General features: G+C 42.4%; 1 protein-coding gene across 1 annotated transcript; it reads right to left on the reverse strand.

The window, feature by feature from the left end:
- Window positions 1-345: 345 nt before the first annotated feature.
- LOC308306451 (glycine N-methyltransferase-like) lies at window positions 346-22,238 on the reverse strand. Its single transcript, XM_080751459.1, has 7 exons — window positions 22,144-22,238; window positions 19,041-19,264; window positions 7,577-7,704; window positions 6,423-6,536; window positions 3,289-3,431; window positions 3,014-3,126; window positions 346-660 (listed from the first exon to the last, which is right to left on the reverse strand). The coding sequence occupies exons 2-7, from the start codon at window positions 19,247-19,249 to the stop codon at window positions 489-491; spliced, it is 879 nt and encodes a 292-aa protein (XP_080607585.1). The 5' UTR covers window positions 19,250-19,264; window positions 22,144-22,238; the 3' UTR covers window positions 346-488.
- Window positions 22,239-22,448: the final 210 nt, after the last annotated feature.

The following is a 22,448-nucleotide window of genomic DNA, read 5'->3' on the forward strand; positions in this document are numbered from 1 at the left end:
GTGTTTTGGACAGAAATGAATTCACAGAAGACAGCAGGACAGTTGGGTCTACAGATCCACTAAACTAAAGACAGGAGGGTTTGCAGCTCTGCTAAAGGCAGGCACTTGTAGGCGGAAGCCTGACCCATGCTAGAGACCTGGGTCCTAGAACCAGCCATGTTTTGTCTGGTATTTCAGTCAAAACATGTTCAAACAAAAATATATACATCTAATTTACAAGCTCACAACATGGCACAACAGCACAACACATTGTGAGCTTGCAATTATCTTTTCAGAGAATCTTTGACCACTTTGCCCTACGAACATCTTGGCCGAGAAAAAAAAGGAACGCCAGGCTATAAGCGTACTGTATGTGACCGTATCTGTAGCATGACAGCCGATACGTCTGGTCGTGATGAAGTGAAATAAAAATAAAGTATGATGGCCAAACCGATGCAGGGGTGTGTCTTCTTCAAGACGTGGATATAACACGGGCCTTGTCCTGTAGTCTAGGAGGTCTTCTTGCAGACGTGGATGAAGTAACAAGGAGCCTTGTCCTGACCAGGCTGGTAGGTGTTGAAGTCTCCGTAGACGCTGTGCTGCAGCTTACCGTGGAACGCCTCGGTCAGCAGAGACTTGAAGCTCTCCAGACGGTGGGGGTAGTAGGAGAGACGGAACTTACTGCACACACACACACACGCACACACACACACACACACACACACACACACACACACACACACGCACACACACACACACAGTTTGTATTAGTACAAGTCTTGTGTAGCTAGACCAGGGGTTTTCAAAGTGGGTGACGGGGCACGGAACGGCAGTCCAGGGGTGCCGCGAGATCATTTGATAATATTTGGAATTTATTTGGACACTCGAAAAAAATGTAGTATCATTTTAAAATTGAAGTACAAAGTTATTTTCAGTCAGTTCTAACCAAAATGGCTGTTATCTCAACATTTTCGTCGCAACATAATCACTAAAATATTGTCACTGTCAGGCAGAAACCTTGTATCTCCAAGTTTCAAATGTGTACGTCTTTTGGTAAAGCAAAGCCCTGCTTCATCATACAAGACTGTCGCACAAAACTAGTGAAAACAGCCGATCTACAACGCCTCGCATCACGAGGCGTTGTGTGCTTGTAGATCGGCTGTTTTCACTAGTTTAGTACATTTTATAGATGATAAATACAAAACGAACGGTTTTGGACATACAAGGTTTCCACACGACAACGACGATATGCTATAAATATAAGGTGCTGGGAGTGAAAATTATAATGTAGGGGTGCCTCGGATTAAAACAATATTTATGGGGTGACCTGAGACAAAAAAGTTTGGGAACCCCTGAGCTGAACTATTCCACAATCTCCGAATGCTATATGGAGTCTGAAATCTGAGTAACAGAAGCTGGCATTTCTGTTCACGAAAATATGCCATCGTCCTGTTTTCAACCTCCTTTTTACTGCTATTCCTTCTTTACTTTCATGCATAATTTTTGTGTACAGAACCTTGCACACACACACACACACACACACACACACACACACACACACACACACACACACACACACACACACACACACACACACACACACACACACACACACACACACACACACACTAAATAAACCCTTATTAAAAACGCTACGTTGACTAAGACGTGGACAAACTAATACATCTCATCAATCTCATCATGTGGCAGTGGCTCAGGGGTAGAGAAACCGTCATTAGAACACAGAGGGTTCCTGAAGGGTTCCCAGTTCAATCCCGGGCTCCCCCAGAGTTAGTGTTGAAGAGTCCTTGAGCAAGACTCTGAACCCCTAACTGCTCCTGATGAGCAGGTTGGTGCCAAGCATGGTTTCCTCTGACATCACTGTATGAATGTGTGTGAATGTAATGAATGTGTGTATGAATGGGTGAATGTAATGAATGTGTGTGTGAATGGGTGAATGTAATGAATGTGTGTGTGTGTGTGTGTGTGTGTGTGTGTGTGTGTGTGTGTGTGTGTGTGTGTGTGTGTGTGTGTGTGTGTGTGTGTGTGAATGTAATGAATGTGTGTGTGAATGGGTGAATGTAATGAATGTGTGTGTGAATGGGTGAATGTAATGAATGTGTGTGTGTGAATGGGTGAATGTAATGAATGTGTGGGTGAATGTAATGAATGTGTGTGTGAATGGGTGAATGTAATGAATGTGTGTGTGAATGGGTGAATGTATGCACAATCTATGTGAAGTACCTTGGATAAAGGCACTGTAGGCCTATTGCACCATGTGTTACTTAATACACCTTGACTGGATCATCCCATGAGCACTGATATCACAACATCATTTCACTGCTTCTATGAGTCTGTGACCTGAGCCATGCTTTATAATGGTGTTGAGTCTCACTTGCAGTATCGCCTTTTGTCCATAGGAGGGCGACAAAGACCTCAGAATGAAACAACAGTCAGGCACAGCTTCAACTGTCAAGGTGCTCTGAGTCAGTGGTTCTCAACCTATGGGTCGGGACCCCCAGGGGGTCTTAATGTGCAACAATGTTTTCTCTTTCAACCGTAAAAAACAAAAACAAAGTTTAAATGTATAGAGGGTATCTGCACGTTTCCAAAATGACAATTAAAGGACTTTTTAATGCCTCAAAAATGACAAATGAAACATTGTGGCCAAATTGTCAAATATTAGAGGCAGAAATTGTGAAATCAGCCCATTCCAAGTGCATTTGAATTTGTATGCAATGCCAGCACTGCAGTGTTTTTTTTTACAGCAAATTTTGACCTAGTTTTAGTCATAGTCTTTTGAATAAAATGTCTTTTAGTTTTATTCATAATTTAGTCACCTGAAAAGTTTTAGTTTTAGTCTAATTTTAGTCGACTAAATATCATAAGATTTTAGGCGACTAAATCTAGAGTTGATTTAGTCAACTAAAATGTATTTTGGCAGGCCTTGATGTCATCGTAATGACTGATTTTACTGTAATGACTGATTGTGTATGTGTGTGTGTGTGTGTAGGGTACGTAGGGTAGTTATTACCTGACATCAGGGTTCTTCTCATCAGGGATCTGTATAGTGTAGTCCAGGGTGATCATGTGAGGCTTGTTGTTCACCCACAGCACTGAGGTGGAGATGTCCTGGGTGAGGTCACTCTGACGCACGCACGCACGCACGCACGCACACACACACAAACAAACGCACGCACACACACAAACACACAGGTTAACATATAGATTTGTTAAGGTTATTAACATATAATATATGTTTTATTAAAGCCTATTACATTGTAATAAATGTTTAATTAAAGTAAAAACCTTATAATAAATGTTTTTGCCCGGTGGCGCCATCCCCGTCTCCAGGATGTAGTCATAGTTACGGTGGTCGATGATCAGGATGCCTCCGGGCTTCACCATGCTGGCGATGTTCGTAAGAGCTAACTTCTGATCGCTCTGGTCCCCTGCAATACACACAGTACAACACCATCAGAACTAACTTCTGATCACTCTGGTCCCCTGAAATATACACAGTACAACACCATCAGAACTAACTTCTGATCCCTCTGGTCCCCTGAAATACACACAGTACAACACCATCAGAACTAACTTCTGATCGCTCTGGTCTCCTGAAATACAACACACCATCAGAACTAACTTCTGATCGCTCTGGTCCCCTGAAATACACACAGTACAACACCATCAGAACTAACTTCTGATCGCTCTGGTCTCCTGAAATACAACACACCATCAGAACTAACTTCTGATCGCTCTGGTCTCCTGAAATACAACACACCATCAGAACTAACTTCTGATCGCTCTGGTCTCCTGAAATACAACACACCATCAGAACTAACTTCTGATCGCTCTGGTCCCCTGCAATACACACAGTACAACACCATCAGAACTAACTTCTGATCCCTCTGGTCCCCTGAAATACACACAGTACAACACCATCAGAACTAACTTCTGATCGCTCTGGTCTCCTGAAATACAACACACCATCAGAACTAACTTCTGATCGCTCTGGTCCCCTGAAATACACACAGTACAACACCATCAGAACTAACTTCTGATCGCTCTGGTCTCCTGAAATACAACACACCATCAGAACTAACTTCTGATCGCTCTGGTCTCCTGAAATACAACACACCATCAGAACTAACTTCTGATCGCTCTGGTCCCCTGCAATACACACAGTACAACACCATCAGAACTAACTTCTGATCGCTCTGGTCCCCTGCAATACACACAGTACAACACCATCAGAACTAACTTCTGATAGCTCTGGTCCCCTAAAATACACACAGTACAACACCATCAGAACTAACTTCTGATCACTCTGATCCCCTGAAATACACACAGTACAACACCATCAGAGCTAACTTCTGATAGCTCTGGTCTTATGAAATACAACACACCATCCAGGGCTCGAAATTAACTTTTTTTACCTAGTAGCACTGGTGCTACCAATTTAAATTGTACCTAGTAGCACTGGTGCTACCAATTTAAAGGGCACAAGAAAAGATTTAGGACCACCCATCAAATTGGAAGGAGCACCAATATGTTATCAATGTTTTTAGATGAATAAAAAACAACAATATAAAATGCAATGGATAAAGTAAAGGACAAATACATGGTTGGCCGATGGCTGGCCAGATTGCTGACATACATACATGGGTTTTTCAAAAAAACTCTTAGAAGGATTCAAAAGACACTTATAATTTAGAATAGAGTCAAAATTCAAATTTTCACGATTTAAAAGAAATAGCAGATCTACAAGCTCGCAGCACGGCACCTTGTATATCTGCTATTTTTCAATAGTTAAAGCATAAAATTCTGATACACAATAATGTGTACCTGTTCTAAATGGGTTAAAGGACTACAAGTTGGCCGGAAAGTTCAAACCGGATTCAGTTTAACCCTAAATATTTCCCCTGCGCTCAAGGACATACTTTTAGGGCCTACCTAATAAACCCCTTGATGCGGCATAGTTTTGCTTTTGGAAAATGTGTTTGGTACATTCATCTTTTAGTCCAACTGTTAGCGACTGGTAAGACTACACTAGGCTACTGGAGCATTTTAACAGGGATTGGGGAAACAAACGGGGGGAACCAAAACAAAGTGACGCCGCTTCTTCTACTTGTGGTTTCCGCCTAGACCGGATCAAAAGGGCCGTTGTAAACCAGAGCATGTGAGCGGAGCGGAGCGGGAACGAAAGCCGCTCCGAGCTCCAGAGGACTCTTGTCCCGCTCACTCGTCACTCTGGTCGGCCACCGGGCCGCTCCGCTCCCTGCCACTCCGTCGCTCACCTTGATTTTCGCATTTCTCGCTCAGCGCTCCGTTCAGGGTCGTCAATCAGAGTCAGCAGCCAAAATAAAGATAAAAAATGTGGTACCATATCCGAAACACTTTCTCCTTTGCCAGTGTGTTCCCAACACAAATGTCTGCTGTAACGTGAGCCTCAGCTTGATGGACACCTGCCTTCAATGTTACAAAAGACGCCATCCATCTAAGGCATTGTGTTTTTTAATAAGACGGGCAATATTAAATTCAGTTGGTTATTGATTAATCACCACAACCGAGAGAGGGAGGCGACTCGTGGCGTGTGTTTTTCATTCAGCCAAATCAGTCTCACTTGCATTTCAAATCGTATCCGTTGACTGGCTGGTGATATATAACTTAACTGACACAAGGTAGGTTATTTATAATAAACATAGCCTATGTGTGGATGATAAAGATACATTTGACTTGAGTGAAATGGTGATAAAGGGAATTCTCTGTCTGTTCTCCTCTCCGCGGTGCCGACATGGCTGCACTGCCACGGACTGCAATCGACACTGTTTTATTGGAAACATGCAGCGCGCGGCCCCAACAGGGTCGGCCAGGAGCGGAGGAGGTCGGCGCTCCAAGGAGCGGAGGAAAATCCTCGCTCCAAAACCGCTCAGACCCATTTGAAAAGTCGCTCGCTCTCGCTCACGTCAAAAACGTCTCATATGCTCTGTTGTAAACCAATAACAGGCTTTCCTCCGAGAAAGCCTGGTGGCGCGAGGAACGCAGCAGCCTGCACACGGACTAAGACGGGACAGCAGGCAGTCAGGACACACATTACTGTCAAGTTAAAGTCCCTCCCACTGGTTGCCTGTTAGTTTATGAATCGATTTACATTGTTTCTTTCTTAAAATCACTAAATGGAAATCACTAAATGTACCTGCGATGCGATGCTCTCTAGGTATGGTATGTGCCTGGTAGAGCTGTCAGCACCTCTGGCTCCTCTTCATTTAACTACAGACACCAGGAGCTGTACTGTTTGTTCGTCCTTGCCTTACCGCTTATCACTAAACTTCTTTGCCTTTTTACTATTTTGAAGAAAAAAAAAGTCAAATAGCCGATCTACATCGACAAGTTTTGAGCTTGTAGATCAGCTGCTGCCCCCTCATGGGCGGTGGACCCACCTTTGAAGTCTGGTAAGTGAGCGAAGGAGTTCCCCAGGCAGATGACGGCATCGAACCCGGGGCCGGGCTTCTGGATGTCCTCCGCTAGAGACAGCCAGTTGGCCTCTTCAATCACTGACAACAAACAGTTAAACTCTTCAATCACTGACAACAAACAGTTAAAGAAATGATACGTTTCTGCTTCAAAGAAAACAGATTTAGTTAAAATGTCTGAGCTCTAGATCAGGAGAGAACACATTCATCAGTTTTCCAGTTACAATTATGTCTCTTTTCTTTTTCATTGCTTCCAATTTCACTCATTTATCCTGAATTTATCCATCAATCAAAATCATTTAAGCATAACGCTGTTGTCGGGTGGAAACCTTGTATGTCCAAAACCGTTCGTTTTGCATTTATCATTTTAAAAATGATTTAAACTAGTGAAAACAGCCAATCTACAAGCACACAACGCCTCGCGGTGCGAGGCGTTGAGTGCTTGTAGATCAGCTATTTTCACTACTTTTGTGCGACGGCCTTGCATGATGAAGCAGGGCTTTGCTTGCCGAAAAAAGGTTTACATTTGAAACTTGGAGATACGAGGTTTCTGCCCGACAACGACGATAATATAGATTGCTGCTTGTCAGAAATGTAAATGTAAAATGTATATATTTTTTCAAATACAGAGCCATCTCTCAAGTATTCCAGATCAAGTACCGAGTGCATAAATTAACATACAAGTTGACATTTTTGTATTATAAATCCTTATTTTGAGATATGGATTTTTTGAAGTTGTATGCCATAAAAAATCTAAATGTAAGCACAAAAATAAAGGTTTTCTAAATCTAAAATATATGAAAGTTTAGATGTTTGAATTATATTACAGAAGAAAATGAACCTGTTTGAGATGGCTCTGTATACCTAGATTGCCACAGCAGCCACTTTGAGAAACCCTGGTGTTTAGAACTGTTCAGATGAGGCTTTGTGGCCCAAAAACAAGTTAATTTGGAGTTCCTTGATCCTGGCCAAAGATCTGAGAAGAAACTGAACTACTGAACTGAACCCTAATGAAATCTGAGTAAAAACAGTGAGAGACCCTCCCGTCCCGTCCCCTCCCCTCCCCTCCCCTCCCTCCCCTCCCCTCCCCTCCAGCCCCCTCCCCTCCCCTCCCCTCCTACCCCACTGGTCGAAGGCGGTTTCTTTCCTGCGGTCCCAGCGAGCCTTCAGAGCGTATTTCAGCATCTTATCACTGGCATCCACACTGACCATGGAGAACCCTTCTTCTACCAGCATGATGGAATCCACTCTGAAATATGAAATATGATTATTATTATTATATTAATATCATCCACACTGACCATGTTGAACCCTTCCTCTACCAGCATGATGGAATCCACTCTGAAATATTAAATATTATTATTATATTACCACTCTGAAACATTAAAAAATTGTGGACTTAATATTTTTCCAAATATGGATATGACTGACGTCTGACATCATAGATCTATTATGTTATAAACCACATGAGACTCACACAATATGTGGCTAATCATATGCTCATTCCTATCATAACAAGGGTCTGATGTCACAGGAAGTGAGTGGTGGTGTTTCACAATCCAGTGACCCTAAAAATAGTGTTTTTTGGGGGGAGGCACCCACGACACCCACCCCTCTGGCGCGGGGGACCCCTCCTCAGATGGCCCCCTGTGGGGGGAGGGACCCCTCCTCAGATGGCCCCCTGTGGGGGGAGGGAACCCTCCTCAGATGGCCCCTGACCCCCTGTCCCCAAGACGCCTTGTGACACCAGAGTGAGGTCACACGCAAAGCCGTTACCAGAGAGAAACCAGTTACTGGTCAAGGATCCTCTAATTCTGTGGTTCTCAACTATTTTGGCTGCAGTAGCCCTTAGTGATTTCAGGAGCCCAGTTCCCCCTTCCTCTGACTACAGCATTTTACTTAGAAATATTGACATCAAAATGTCAGTTCCCATGCCAATATTTTCAATATAAAAACAGCAAAATGTCAAATAGCTGCTTTCTATTCAACAACAGTAAAGGTCAAGTTATTGGTGTAATTTGGTTTAATTCACAGAAGAGCAGGTTCACACAAAGTCTGTCAATGTTAATTAACCATAACATTAAAATACATAATTTCCATGTTCTAGTTTTTTCTCCTGTACCCCCCGCAGTACCCCTGCATACCTCTAGGGGTACACGTACCCCCATTTGAGAAACACTGCTATGGGGCTGTTAAGTCTGACATCATTTTGTAGGCAGAGGAGAACTTTTGGGGCCAAAAAGAGAATATTTTTTACTATTTTTACTATTTACTAATTTTTCTTCTCTTTGTTGTTGAAAGGAAAGTGGTAGAATTATACTTTAGTCGTTATTTTTGTATCGGATCTGTTGAAATAACGAGGGACAGATATTGACAATAAATCTGCTTGGAGGTCTGACTACAAAATGATGTCACGGCTTAAAAGCCCCATTATCAACCAGTGTTCATTTTGTTGACTAAAAGACCAACATTTTGATATTTAGTCGACTAAGACTAGACCAAGACTAAAATGGTAAATGGTGCATTTATATAGCGCTTTTAATCCAAAGCGCTTTACATAGATTGTGCATTACATTCACCCATTCACACACACATTCATACACCGGTGGCGGAGGAAGCCATGCAAGGCACCAACCTACTCACCGGAGGCAATTAGGGGTTCAGAGTCTTGCCCAAGGACCCTTCGACATTAACTCAGGGGGAGCCCGGATTCGAACTGGGAACCCTTCGGGATTTATACCCTTCGTGCTCTAATACCAGTTTCTCTACCCCTGAGCTATGCCGCCCCTAAACAATTCCAGATGACTAAAATAGGACTAAATGACGTGTTATTCAAAAGACTAAAACTAAATCACAATTACTGTGATTTAGTCAGTGAGGCCATGCATGCACTGCAGGGTAAAAGGGTTTATTAACCCTATACGTCCTGAGGCCCATCCTACGATTTGTTTTAATGAAAAATGTATGTTTCCTTTTCTTTGAAAACGTGTATTCATTTCACTGTATCATTAATAACAATAAATTGTATTTATAATGCACTTTACATTCTTGCAAATCTCAAAGTGCTACAAAGCAGAGAACTATAAAACAAGGCAGAGAATACAGAATATAAAAAAACTAAGCATATAGGCAACCAGTCCATTAGATAGGACCCAACTTAGCTTGGCTAATGGGTCAGATAAAAACTAAGCATATAGGCAACCAGTCCATTAGATAGGACCCAACTTAGCTTGGCTAATGGGTCAGATAAAAACTAAGCATATAGGCAACCAGTCCATTAGATAGGACCCAACTTAGCTTGGCTAATGGGTCAGATAAAAACTAAGCATATAGGCAACCAGTCCATTAGATAGGACCCAACTTAGCTTGGCTAATGGGTCAGATAAAAACTAAGCATATAGGCAACCAGTCCATTAGATAGGACCCAACTTAGCTTGGCTAATGGGTCAGATAAAAACTAAGCATATAGGCAACCAGTCCATTAGATAGGACCCAACTTAGCTTGGCTAATGGGTCAGATAAAAACTAAGCATATAGGCAACCAGTCCATTAGATAGGACCCAACTTAGCTTGGCTAATGGGTCAGATAAAAACTAAGCATATAGGCAACCAGTCCATTAGATAGGACCCAACTTAGCTTGGCTAATGGGTCAGATAAAAACTAAGCATATAGGCAACCAGTCCATTAGATAGGACCCAACTTAGCTTGGCTAATGGGTCAGATAAAAACTAAGCATATAGGCAACCAGTCCATTAGATAGGACCCAACTTAGCTTGGCTAATGGGTCAGATAAAAACTAAGCATATAGGCAACCAGTCCATTAGATAGGACCCAACTTAGCTTGGCTAATGGGTCAGATAAAAACTAAGCATATAGGCAACCAGTCCATTAGATAGGACCCAACTTAGCTTGGCTAATGGGTCAGATAAAAACTAAGCATATAGGCAACCAGTCCATTAGATAGGACCCAACTTAGCTTGGCTAATGGGTCAGATAAAAACTAAGCATATAGGCAACCAGTCCATTAGATAGGACCCAACTTAGCTTGGCTAATGGGTCAGATAAAAACTAAGCATATAGGCAACCAGTCCATTAGATAGGACCCAACTTAGCTTGGCTAATGGGATAAAAACTAAGCTAAAACAGGGCATAGACAAAATTAACTAGGATTATTAAGAAACTGCTTTGTTAAAAAGGTGTGTCTTTAGTCCATTTTTAAAAGCAACAGTAGACTGTGGCGCTCTCAGGTGTTCAGGGAGGGCCTATCATTGTGTCTAGGATGGACGTCCTCAGAAACGGGTTGCTGCATCTCAAGGGGTTTATTCCTAAATCAGCGGTGCTCAAACTTTTTCATGTCAAGGACCCCCAAAATGATATGCATTTGGCCGCCGCCGACCCATCCCCCCCATCTTAAAATATTTTGTTCCAGGGACCCCCATGGATGCAAAGATTTCAGTTAAAAATGTTTACTTTAAAAAAAGTAATACGAAGGCTATCTTTGAATAGCCAATATATATATATGTATAAACTATGGTTCCACAGAAGCTTCCCCAGAGGATAAAGGGTTAAAGGTATTCTGGCTTCAACAACACAGAGAAGAGAACAGGACAGGACCAAAGCCCCCCCCCTCCCCTCCCCTCCCCTCCCCTCCTGTGTCCACTGTTGCATTCCTTTCAGGATTTTCACTCCGCCCCCCCTTTTAAACAATTTAGTCTTGTTTCTATTGTTTCCTTGCAGCCTGCCTGCAAACGTATTAAAGCCTGGTGGCTTTGGCTGCGTTTAGCAGTCAAAGAAAGAACAAAAATCATTAATGTTTGAATCACATGTTGAAATAATCCACGATTAGCAAGCAGCGGGGAGGGGGGGGGGGGGGGGGTCCCCAGATGATAGGGAAGTTAAAATAAAAATCAAACTCGGTTCGAAGTGAAGCGGTGAACTTTTATTCTATGTGTTCTAGAGTTATGAACATACAGGACAGATAAAACCTGTTCATTCTGAACTGAAATGGCCATATATGGACATGGGACACACATTTTACTTTTTGAAAAAGCCTATTCATTCTGGACTGATATTCTGGACGTACGGGACAGGAAAAACCTGTTCATTCTGGCCTGGAGTGACCATATATGGACATGAGGTGACATACATTTTGTTTTTGAAAAAGCCTGTTCATTCTGGACTGAGATGACCATATATGGACATAAAACACACACTTTTTTCTTGAAAAAACCTGTTCATTCTGGACTGAAATGACCATATATGGGCGTGGGACACACAAAGCCACTCATTGGAAGCGGTTTTCACCGCTTCAAAAAATATACTATGAAAAATCACACCCAGTGAAATGAGCAGTGCTTAGTTCATTTCATTAGGCGTACAGCGAAGCTTGGCCAATTAGCCGAGAGTGGGACAGACGAACGTTCATTGGCCGTTTGTCTGTACACTGATTGTCAAATAATGTAAGAAAGAGGCATACGTTTTGAAAATAGGGGACCTACAAGCGATCTACAAGCTTGTAGATCTGCTATTTTCACAATATTTATCCATGGAACCGAGGTCAACTGAGACTCAACTCCTACAATTTCAAGTGCTTGTCAGGATGTGTGTGGTTGGGGGGGGGGGGGGGGGGGGGGGGGGGGGGTCCAGTTCAACTCCCATACTTTAGAGCAGGGGTTTTCAAAGTGGACTGCCGTGACGGCAGTCCAGGGGAGATCATTTGATAATATTTGGAATTTATTTGGCCACTTGGACACAAAAATATTTGGTATCATTTTAAAGAACAAAGTTATTTTCAGTCAGTTCTAACCAAAATGGCTGTTATCTCAAAGTTGACCTTGAGTTTAACCCTCGCAACATAATCACTAAAATATCGTCACTCTCGGGCAGAAACCTCGTATCTCCAAGTTTCAAATGTGTACGTCTTTTGGTAAAGCAAAGCCCTGCTTCATCATACAAGACTGTCGCACAAAACTAGTGAAAACAGCAGATCTACAAGCACACAACGCCTCGCGATATAGATGATAAATACAAAACGAACGGTTTTGGACATACAAGGTTTCCACCCGACAACGACGATATGCTATAAATATAAGGTGCTGGGAGTGAAAATTATGCCTCGGATTAAAAAAGTATTCATGGGGTGCCCTGAGACAAAACAGTTTGGGAACCCCTGCTTTAGAGGACAGAAGGGCCTAGAAAGAACCCCTGCTTTAGGGGATAGAAGGGCCTAGAAAGAACCCCTGCTTTAGAGGGCAGAAGGGCATAGAAAGAACCCCTGCTTTAGAGGATAGAAGGCCTAGAAAGAACCCCTGCTTTAGAGGATAGAAGGCCTAGAAAGAACCCCTGCTTTAGAGGATAGAAGGGCCTAGAAAGAACCCCTGCTTTAGAGGATAGAAGGGCCTAGAAAGAACCCCTGCTTTAGAGGATAGAAGGCCTAGAAAGAACCCCTGCTTTAGAGGATAGAAGGGCCTAGAAAGAACCCCTGCTTTAGAGGACAGAAGGGCCTAGAAAGAACCCCTGCTTTAGAGGATAGAAGGGCCTAGAAAGAACCCCTGCTTTAGAGGATAGAAGGCCTAGAAAGAACCCCTGCTTTAGAGGATAGAAGGCCTAGAAAGAACCCCTGCTTTAGAGGATAGAAGGCCTAGAAAGAACCCCTGCTTTAGAGGATAGAAGGGCCTAGAAAGAACCCCTGCTTTAGAGGATAGAAGGGCCTAGAAAGAACCCCTGCTTTAGAGGATAGAAGGCCTAGAAAGAACCCCTGCTTTAGAGGATAGAAGGCCTAGAAAGAACCCCTGCTTTAGAGGATAGAAGGGCCTAGAAAGAACCCCTGCTTTAGAGGATAGAAGGGCCTAGAAAGAACCCCTGCTTTAGAGGATAGAAGGCCTAGAAAGAACCCCTGCTTTAGAGGATAGAAGGGCCTAGAAAGAACCCCTGCTTTAGAGGATAGAAGGGCCTAGAAAGAACCCCTGCTTTAGAGGATAGAAGGGCCTAGAAAGAACCCCTGCTTTAGAGGATAGAAGGCCTAGAAAGAACCCCTGCTTTAGAGGACAGAAGGGCCTAGAAAGAACCCCTGCTTTAGAGGATAGAAGGGCCTAGAAAGAACCCCTGCTTTAGAGGATAGAAGGCCTAGAAAGAACCCCTGCTTTAGAGGATAGAAGGGCCTAGAAAGAACCCCTGCTTTAGAGGATAGAAGGCCTAGAAAGAACCCCTGCTTTAGAGGATAGAAGGCCTAGAAAGAACCCCTGCTTTAGAGGATAGAAGGGCCTAGAAAGAACCCCTGCTTTAGAGGATAGAAGGCCTAGAAAGAACCCCTGCTTTAGAGGATAGAAGGGTCTAGAAAGAACCCCTGCTTTAGAGGATAGAAGGGCCTAGAAAGAACCCCTGCTTTAGAGGATAGAAGGGCATAGAAAGAACCCCTGCTTTAGAGGATAGAAAGGCCTAGAAAGAACCCCTGCTTTAGAGGATAGAAGGCCTAGAAAGAACCCCTGCTTTAGAGGACAGAAAGGCCTAGAAAGAACCCCTGCTTTAGAGGATAGAAGGGCCTAGAAAGAACCCCTGCTTTAGAGGATAGAAGGGCCTAGAAAGAACCCCTGCTTTAGAGAATAGAAGGGCCTAGAAAGAACCCCTGCTTTAGAGGATAGAAGGCCTAGAAAGAACCCCTGCTTTAGAGGATAGAAGGGCCTAGAAAGAACCCCTGCTTTAGAGGATAGAAGGCCTAGAAAGAACCCCTGCTTTAGAGGATAGAAGGGCCTAGAAAGAACCCCTGCTTTAGAGGATAGAAGGGTCTAGAAAGAACCCCTGCTTTAGAGGATAGAAGGGCCTAGAAAGAACCTCTGCTTTAGAGGATAGAAGGGCCTAGAAAGAACCCCTGCTTTAGAGGATAGAAGGGCCTAGAAAGAACCCCTGCTTTAGAGGACAGAAAGGCCTAGAAAGAACCCCTGCTTTAGAGGATAGAAGGGCCTAGAAAGAACCCCTGCTTTAGAGGACAGAAGGGCATAGAAAGAACCCCTGCTTTAGAGGATAGAAGGCCTAGAAAGAACCCCTGCTTTAGAGGATAGAAGGGCCTAGAAAGAACCCCTGCTTTAGAGGATAGAAGGGCCTAGAAAGAACCCCTGCTTTAGAGGATAGAAGGCCTAGAAAGAACCCCTGCTTTAGAGGATAGAAGGCCTAGAAAGAACCCCTGCTTTAGAGGATAGAAGGCCTAGAAAGAACCCCTGCTTTAGAGGATAGAAGGGCCTAGAAAGAACCCCTGCTTTAGAGGATAGAAGGGCATAGAAAGAACCCCTGCTTTAGAGGATAGAAGGGCCTAGAAAGAACCCCTGCTTTAGAGGATAGAAGGCCTAGAAAGAACCCCTGCTTTAGAGGATAGAAGGCCTAGAAAGAACCCCTGCTTTAGAGGACAGAAGGGCCTAGAAAGAACCCCTGCTTTAGAGGATAGAAGGGCCTAGAAAGAACCCCTGCTTTAGAGGACAGAAGGGCCTAGAAAGAACCCCTGCTTTAGAGGATAGAAGGGCCTAGAAAGAACCCCTGCTTAGAAGGGCCTAGAGAGTGTCACGGTTCACGGAGACATCAGATTTAGCATGTGGGTCTCGAGCTAAAAGGTTTTTGGGACCACTGTTCAAAACAATATAATAAAATAATAATAATTTATGAAACTACAGAACCTCCAGCATGTCAGACAACATCCAATACTGCTGAACAAAGTACTCAACCTCAGCACTATGAGTTAAAGTATGAATACTCCTCGTCGCGTTTGTAGATCTGCTATTTTCACACACAAAAAAACTAATCTTGTGCTGGCCTTGCCCTTGAGTTCAGTAGAATTATATGTATTTGACGGTGTGCGGACCCCCTTCTCAAAATATTTTGTTCCAGGGACCCCCCCAGAAGCAAAGATTTTAGTAGAAAGTGTTTAATGCTGTGAGCTTGTATGTCTGCTATTTTTGAATAGCCAAAGTGACACAGTTCTGTCTTAAAGGAATACAAATTTGAAGTATTTTCAAGAAGAATTTGGATTAGGATTTAGAAGGCTTTTCAGAATGACAGGTCCTTTAAGGTAAAAAAAGAAAAAATTAAATGATCCACACACACACACACACACACACACACACACACACACACACACACACACACACACACACACACACACACACACACACACACACACACACACACACACACACACACACACACACACACACACACACACACAGGATGACCTTGCTCTAAAGGGAACAGAGATACACTATCGCCTGGTAACTATGGTAACCATGACGACGGTGTCAAAGCCGTCATAAGTTCCGGATCCCGCCGGTTGGGAGCGGGCCGGGGGTCGCGGGGTCACTGGGACACGCTGTGGACCCTGCTCCCACCGTCCAACCAACCAGGGGTTAAATTACTACTGCTTCTCAACCTGTGGCCCGGGACCCCCAGGGGGGTCCCCAGATGATTAACTTAATGTGCAACGTTGTTTTCTCTCTCAACAGTAAACAAACCAACATAGAGTTTAAGTGTATAGAGGGTATCTGCTCATTTCTAAAGTGACAAGTTAAGGACTTTTTAATACCTCTAAAATGACAAATTAAACATTGGCCAAATTGTCAAATATTAGAGGCAGAAATTGTGAAAATATCAGATCTACATGCAACGCCACGCAATGCGAGGCGTTGTGAGCATGTAGATCTGCTATTTTCACAATAGAATCATGTTATACAACATGTAATGCCTCAACTCTTAGTGCTCGTCAGGGTGGGGGTGGGTGGGGGGGGGTCACCAGTTAAAATATAATGACGTATTTTGGGTTTCGCGGTCTGAAAAGGTTGAGAAGCCCTGCTCAAAGGGACCCACACCGGGGTCCAAAACGGACCCTCGTGGGTCTGTGATGAAAATATCACTTAAGGCTGTCACAATTATGACAATTTACTGTACGTGACGATTAATTGTCCCTCAAATAACTGCGATTAGCGATTTAATTGTGTTTTTGTTGTTTCTGCTTGGCAGATATGACACATTAGACATAACCTAAATATACAAAGAAATGACTGTCCTATTTGACAGCTTTATACTTAATAAAAGAACAACATTTTGCAAGAGAGAACCCAAGCGACTCTGGTCTACGAAAACAAGACACAAAATAAGCGACAATTAAAGACCCAATGAAATGACTATTTTGGGTATTTTATTTTGAAGTTTCAGTTTGAAAAGGAAGCCTGTGTGTTTCTGAACCTATCCGAGGGGACCAGCCCCTCAGGCGATGGGATTTAAAATCTGAGTAATGGGAGTAATGGGAGCCAGCAATGGGAAACAAACAGGTGAATGTAATCAAAGGTTCATTTATATGCAAGCAGACCTATCGATGTCATCACTTTTTGAATTTCTGTTCACAGGAAGTAATTAAGAATGGCCTATTTAGGGACCTTTGATATAAATATACACAAAATACCTAACACTGGCATCTAGTGATAGGTATGGCCATATTATCACTACATATATGCTCTAAAAGTTTTAAAAACATGTTTTTGATTTCACCCCGTCTTTAAAGGAGCTATAGTCAACTTTTTCTTGAAAAACGGATGCTAAAATAAAAATAATGTTTCGAAAATATTTTATAAAAAAATAAGCTTCATATATGTGTTTCAATAAAAAAATGACCACAAAAAGCGGAAAAATAATGATAACATAATCATTTTGGTCCTTTGTTTACATTTACAGGGTCCGAAAAATGTAAACAAAGGGCCAAAATGATTATTTTATCTTTATTTTTCCGCTTTTTGTGGTCATTTTTTAATTGAAACACATATATGAAGCTTATTTTTTTATAAAATATTTTCGAAACATTATTTTTATTTTAGCATCCGTTTTTCAAGAAAAAGTTGACTATAGCTCCTTTAACTATGAGGGCAGGACTTCTAATGGTCTCATGTTGTTTGTTGTTCTCACACACTTTAATGACTAAATTCACCCAACGTATTTATTTCGTCCCCATCTGAAAACATGTTGTACCAGGGGGGAACATAGAAGATTTGTGTTATCAAAAGGTTTCGAAAACATTGCACGTTTTCACATTTCATTCTCAGCGTCTGTTGGGAAAATAGCAGATCTACAAAGATCTCCAAAGTCGATGTGTAGACGCATGTCCAGACAACATAACTCTGATAAGAACCAGTATGCGCGCTGCGCTCAGGTCAGGGTCAAAAGAAACCCAGAGCTCATAATATGCAGGGGAAACGTGTTCACTGCCTCGTGTGTGAAATGCATTCCATCAAACTGTCACAAGCTGTTTTCTCTCCCAGTGTGGAGGAAGAATGTTTACTGTGATTTCTCACTCTTGAAATGAATATAATCCCTGCTGGTTGATAATAATATCAGCTCCTGAAAAGCAAACGTTGTTAATTAATCTATCTGCCTGTTTTAATACCAAACAAATGGCTTTCTTCGTGTGTTTTTTCTTTATTTTTATTTTTATTTAGTTTTTTCAATTTGTGAGGGTCTTAAATAGAACCATCATCTTATTAAGGTTGTAACTCTGAGAGTGTAAGAATTAAGCTTTTATGACGACGAGGATCCTAAATAGAACCATAGGTAATTATCAGAGAGTTGAAATGATCAGCATCCAATCCATCCATACAGAACACTTCCAACAGAGGCATGTGGAACCAAATGGACCCTCACAAAAAAGGAACCCATTCCATTTGTGAGGGTCCTAAATAGAAGAACTACATTTTAATCATAGATATCCCAGCCCTGAGAGTAACACTAAATGGAACCAAATGGACCCTCACAATATAACCATGATGATCTGTGTTTTACTAAGCCATGGAGTTGGTATCAAATGCTGGAAGTTCCTACAGAGGCATATGGAACCAAATGGACCCTCACACAAGAGGAACCCATTCCATTTGTGAGGGTCCAGAATTAAATTATCATCAATGTTGTAACTCTAGAACAGTGGTTCTCAACCTGTGGGTTGGGATCCCCAGGGGGGTCCTCAAATTATTTTGAGGGGTCCCCAGATGATTAACTTAATGTGCAACGTTGTTTTCTCACTCAACAGTAAACAAACCAACATTAAGTTTAAGTGTATAGAGGGTATCTGCACATTTCTAAAGTGACAATTTAAGGACTTTTTAATATCTCTAAAATGACATATCAAACATTGGCCAAATTGTCAAATATTAGAGGCAGAGGCGTTGTGAGCATGTAGATCTGCTATTTTCACAATAGAACCGTGTTATACAAAATGTAATGCCTCAACTCTTAGTGCTTGTCAGGGTGGGGGGTCCCCAGTTACAATATGATTATGTTGGGGGTCGCGGCCTGAAAAGGTTTAGAACCACTGCTCTAGAAGGTCAACAAATGGAACCAAATGGACCATCACATATTAACCATAGTATGATCAGCAGGGTACCAAATGGAACCAAATGGACCCCCACAAAATATTACTATTATTATTTTCCAAATGCACCCTCACAACAAATTAACTACAGTCAATGTTGTAACTGTGGCAGCAGGCTACCAGGTGGAACCAAACGGACCCTCAGGGGTCCATGTGGTCCCCCCCCCCCCCCCCCCCCCCTCATACTGACCCTGTGCCGCAGGCCACGTCCAGCACGGTGCGGACCCCCTGCTCCTTCAGAAGGCCCACCACCCAGCTCTTGTACTCGGCGGTGCGAGACTGCGTGTCTCCGATGTAAAGCTGCCACACCTTGGCCGCCTTGCCGTCAGCGTACTGGTCTGGTAGACCCACCGCCGCCACACCCAGAGAGCGAGTCCTGAACACACTGTCCACCGACATGATGATGAGGAGAGCCTGGGAGGGAGGAAGACTTTATTAGAATAGTACTGGTCCTGAACACACTGTCCACCGACATGATGATGAGGAGAGCCTGGAGGAGGGAGGACTTTATTAGAATAGTACTGGTCTGGTAGAGTAGACCCCACGCCCAGGGAGAGTCCTGAACACACTGTCCACCGACATGATGATGAGGAGAGCCTGGGAGGGAGGAGAGACTTTATTAGAATAGTACTGGTCCTGAACACACTGTCCACCGACATGATGATGAGGAGAGCCTGGAGGAGGGAGGACTTTATTAGAATAGTACTGGTCTGGTAGAGTAGACCCCACGCCCAGAGAGTGAGTCCTGAACACACTGTCCACTGACATGATGATGAGGAGAGCCTGGAGGGAGGAGGACTTTATTAGAATAGTACTGGTCCTGAACACACTGTCCATTGACATGACCACGATGACCAGAGTCTGGGAGGGGAGGAAGACTTTATTAGAATAGTACTGGTCTGGTAGAGTAGACCCCACGCCCAGGGAGAGTCCTGAACACACTGTCCACCGACATGATGATGAGGAGAGCCTGGATGGAGGGAAGACTTTATTAGAATAGTACTGGTCCTGAACACACTGTCCACCGACATGATGATGAGGAGAGCCTGGAGGGAGGGAAGACTTTATTAGAATAGGAAAAGGCAAAACCTCCTATCTGAAACATTCACTTTGTTGGGAAAATTAAAAAGAAAATGTGTGTTAAACACCAAAACCTCCTATCTACGACTTTCTGAAAAACATGTTTCTATTTCAGTGGTGCTCAAACCTTTTAATGCCAAGGACCGCTAGAATTATATGTATGACCCCCATAGCAACATTTTTTATAGTTTTTACATAAAAAGCAACGTTTTATAGCAACATCTTTTTTTTCCGTTTCTAGGTAAAAACCTCCTCCTTGATTGATTAATTGAAGACTTTATTGTCAGTTTGCATAGAAAAAGGTACAGTTTCATGACGGTACAGTTCACTGGTAAAATAAAAAAAAATAAAAAAAAAATAATATATATACAGTAGGTAAAAATACAAAGAGGGGTCAGGGGAGGCTGAGCTAGGTTTGTTATTGCCAGTTGCGAACGGCTGCCACCTGTAAGTGGTTTTTCAGGGCGATTTTAAAGGATGCTAGGGAACCACACTCCTTTAAGGCCTTCGGTAGGGCGTTCCACATTTTGGTGGCATAGCAGAAGAACGAGTTTGACCCTTTGTTTGAGTTGACTTTGGGTTGGGTCCCCAACATTATCCCGGGGCAGAACATTTGCCAAACAATAGCAGATCTACAAGCAGATATTCAGCAATTTTTTGGCAAATAGATTTGGTAGAGAATGAAAAAAATAAAAAATAAATAGACTGTATCAACTAAAGTACATTATTTCCAGGTCCGTTTGACCAATTCTAGAGGGTTTAAATGGTACCAGAAATGCAGCTCTGCAAATACCAAGTGAATTGATCCCAGTGAATGACGGACTCTGAGCAAAATCTCACATAAAATTATTGTGAGTGTTTTTTTGTAGTTTTTTTTTTTAAATCACGATAATCGATAATAACGATAATCGTCCCATCCCTATGGTACATGACTTGATTGATTGATTGAATATTTTATTAGATAAAAATAGAGAACAGTGCAAGTACAGTCACTGGTAAACTCAAACAAGGATTTAAAGGGATATTCCACTTTCAACAGGGAAACAGCTTATGGGCTTTTCTCCCCACACACACCCATTGTAACTTCAAACTCCATTTTAGCCATGATAGATTCATTAAAAACACCCATTATTATTTTTTCTGGTGACTCAAACTACCCTCCTAATACGTGAGCATGCCGTGTTTTTTCGATAACTTTTTTCATTTATTTTTAATAATTATTTGGGAAAATGGAAAAAATGAAATACAAAAAAATAATTATTAAAAATAAATGAAAAAAGTAATCGAAAACAGCCTGCTCAGGAGGGTAGTATGAGTATAAAATAGTATAAAATAATGTGTGTTTTTAATCAATCTATCGTGGGGAGAGGCCCTGGGCCTGGAGGGCCTGGTAACATTTACATCAAATATCTAAATATTTAATCAAACAAATTAAAAACTGGTCTGATTGACAGATGATAAAATGACAAAAGGTTTTTTTGAAAGTGAAATGTCCCTTTAACACCACAAGAGAGCCTTTGGGTTTGTTTAAATTGGGGTCGTTTCATTTGTACTCAATTCATCAACATTAAATGACAGACCAGTAAAACACAGTACAACGCAAATGATATCATAACACATGATGTAAAGTAACTAAGTACATTTACTTCAGTAATGGGATTAAGTGCAATTTTGAGGTATTTGTCCTTTACTTGAGTATTTCTAATCTCCAATACTTTTACTTCTACTCCACTACATATTGGATCCACTACTCACTACATGTATTTGAAAACTTTAGTTACTTTTCAGAAACAAATGATTATATTATAAACCATATAGGCCTACATTAATCCACTTTAGCCCTGTTTTATACCATGGTCATTTAAAAAAAAACAGCAGATCTACAAGCTCACAATGCTCACAGCTTGTAGATCTGCTACTTTCAAACTTGTGGGTACTTTTACTTTTGGTACTCTAAGTACATGTTGATGCCAATAGCCTACACTTAAAGTAGTCTACATCTTTGGAATTCCAGACTTTGACATACAACAGAGTAGGATATTTCTATAAAGCAGTACTTTGTACAGTATTTTTTACAGTATTCGATACTTTTACTTTTTACAGTATAGGCTACAGTATGTGATACTTTTACTTCAGTAAAACATGTGAGTATTTCCTCCCCACTCATCCTAACACATGTCTTACAACAGAATCAGTAAATAAAGTATATTTACCTGTAGATCCTTATGGAAGCAGCAGTGGAATGTAGTGGTTAAAGCAGGGTCACAGCTATCAGTGTGACACCGCACTGTGTTTATTTATAAAGACCCTCCGGACGGCGGCGTTACACGGAAAGGGGTGTCCGTGCTGGTGGGCGTGACCGGAGAGGCCGCTCCCCCGACAGGAAACTTTGAGCCAATCAGGCGCCGCGCTGCGCTCAACGCCTCCTCCGCTGATTGGAGGAGAGCAGGGCGGTGGGAGGAGAGACACCGCGTCACGCCGAGTCTGGTGACCCTGTGGAATGTGGTCACCCCGGATG

The sequence above is a fragment of the Nannobrachium achirus genome, assembly GCF_963921795.1.
Source record: "Nannobrachium achirus genome assembly, chromosome: 20".
Classification (NCBI taxonomy): Eukaryota; Metazoa; Chordata; class Actinopteri; order Myctophiformes; family Myctophidae; genus Nannobrachium; species Nannobrachium achirus.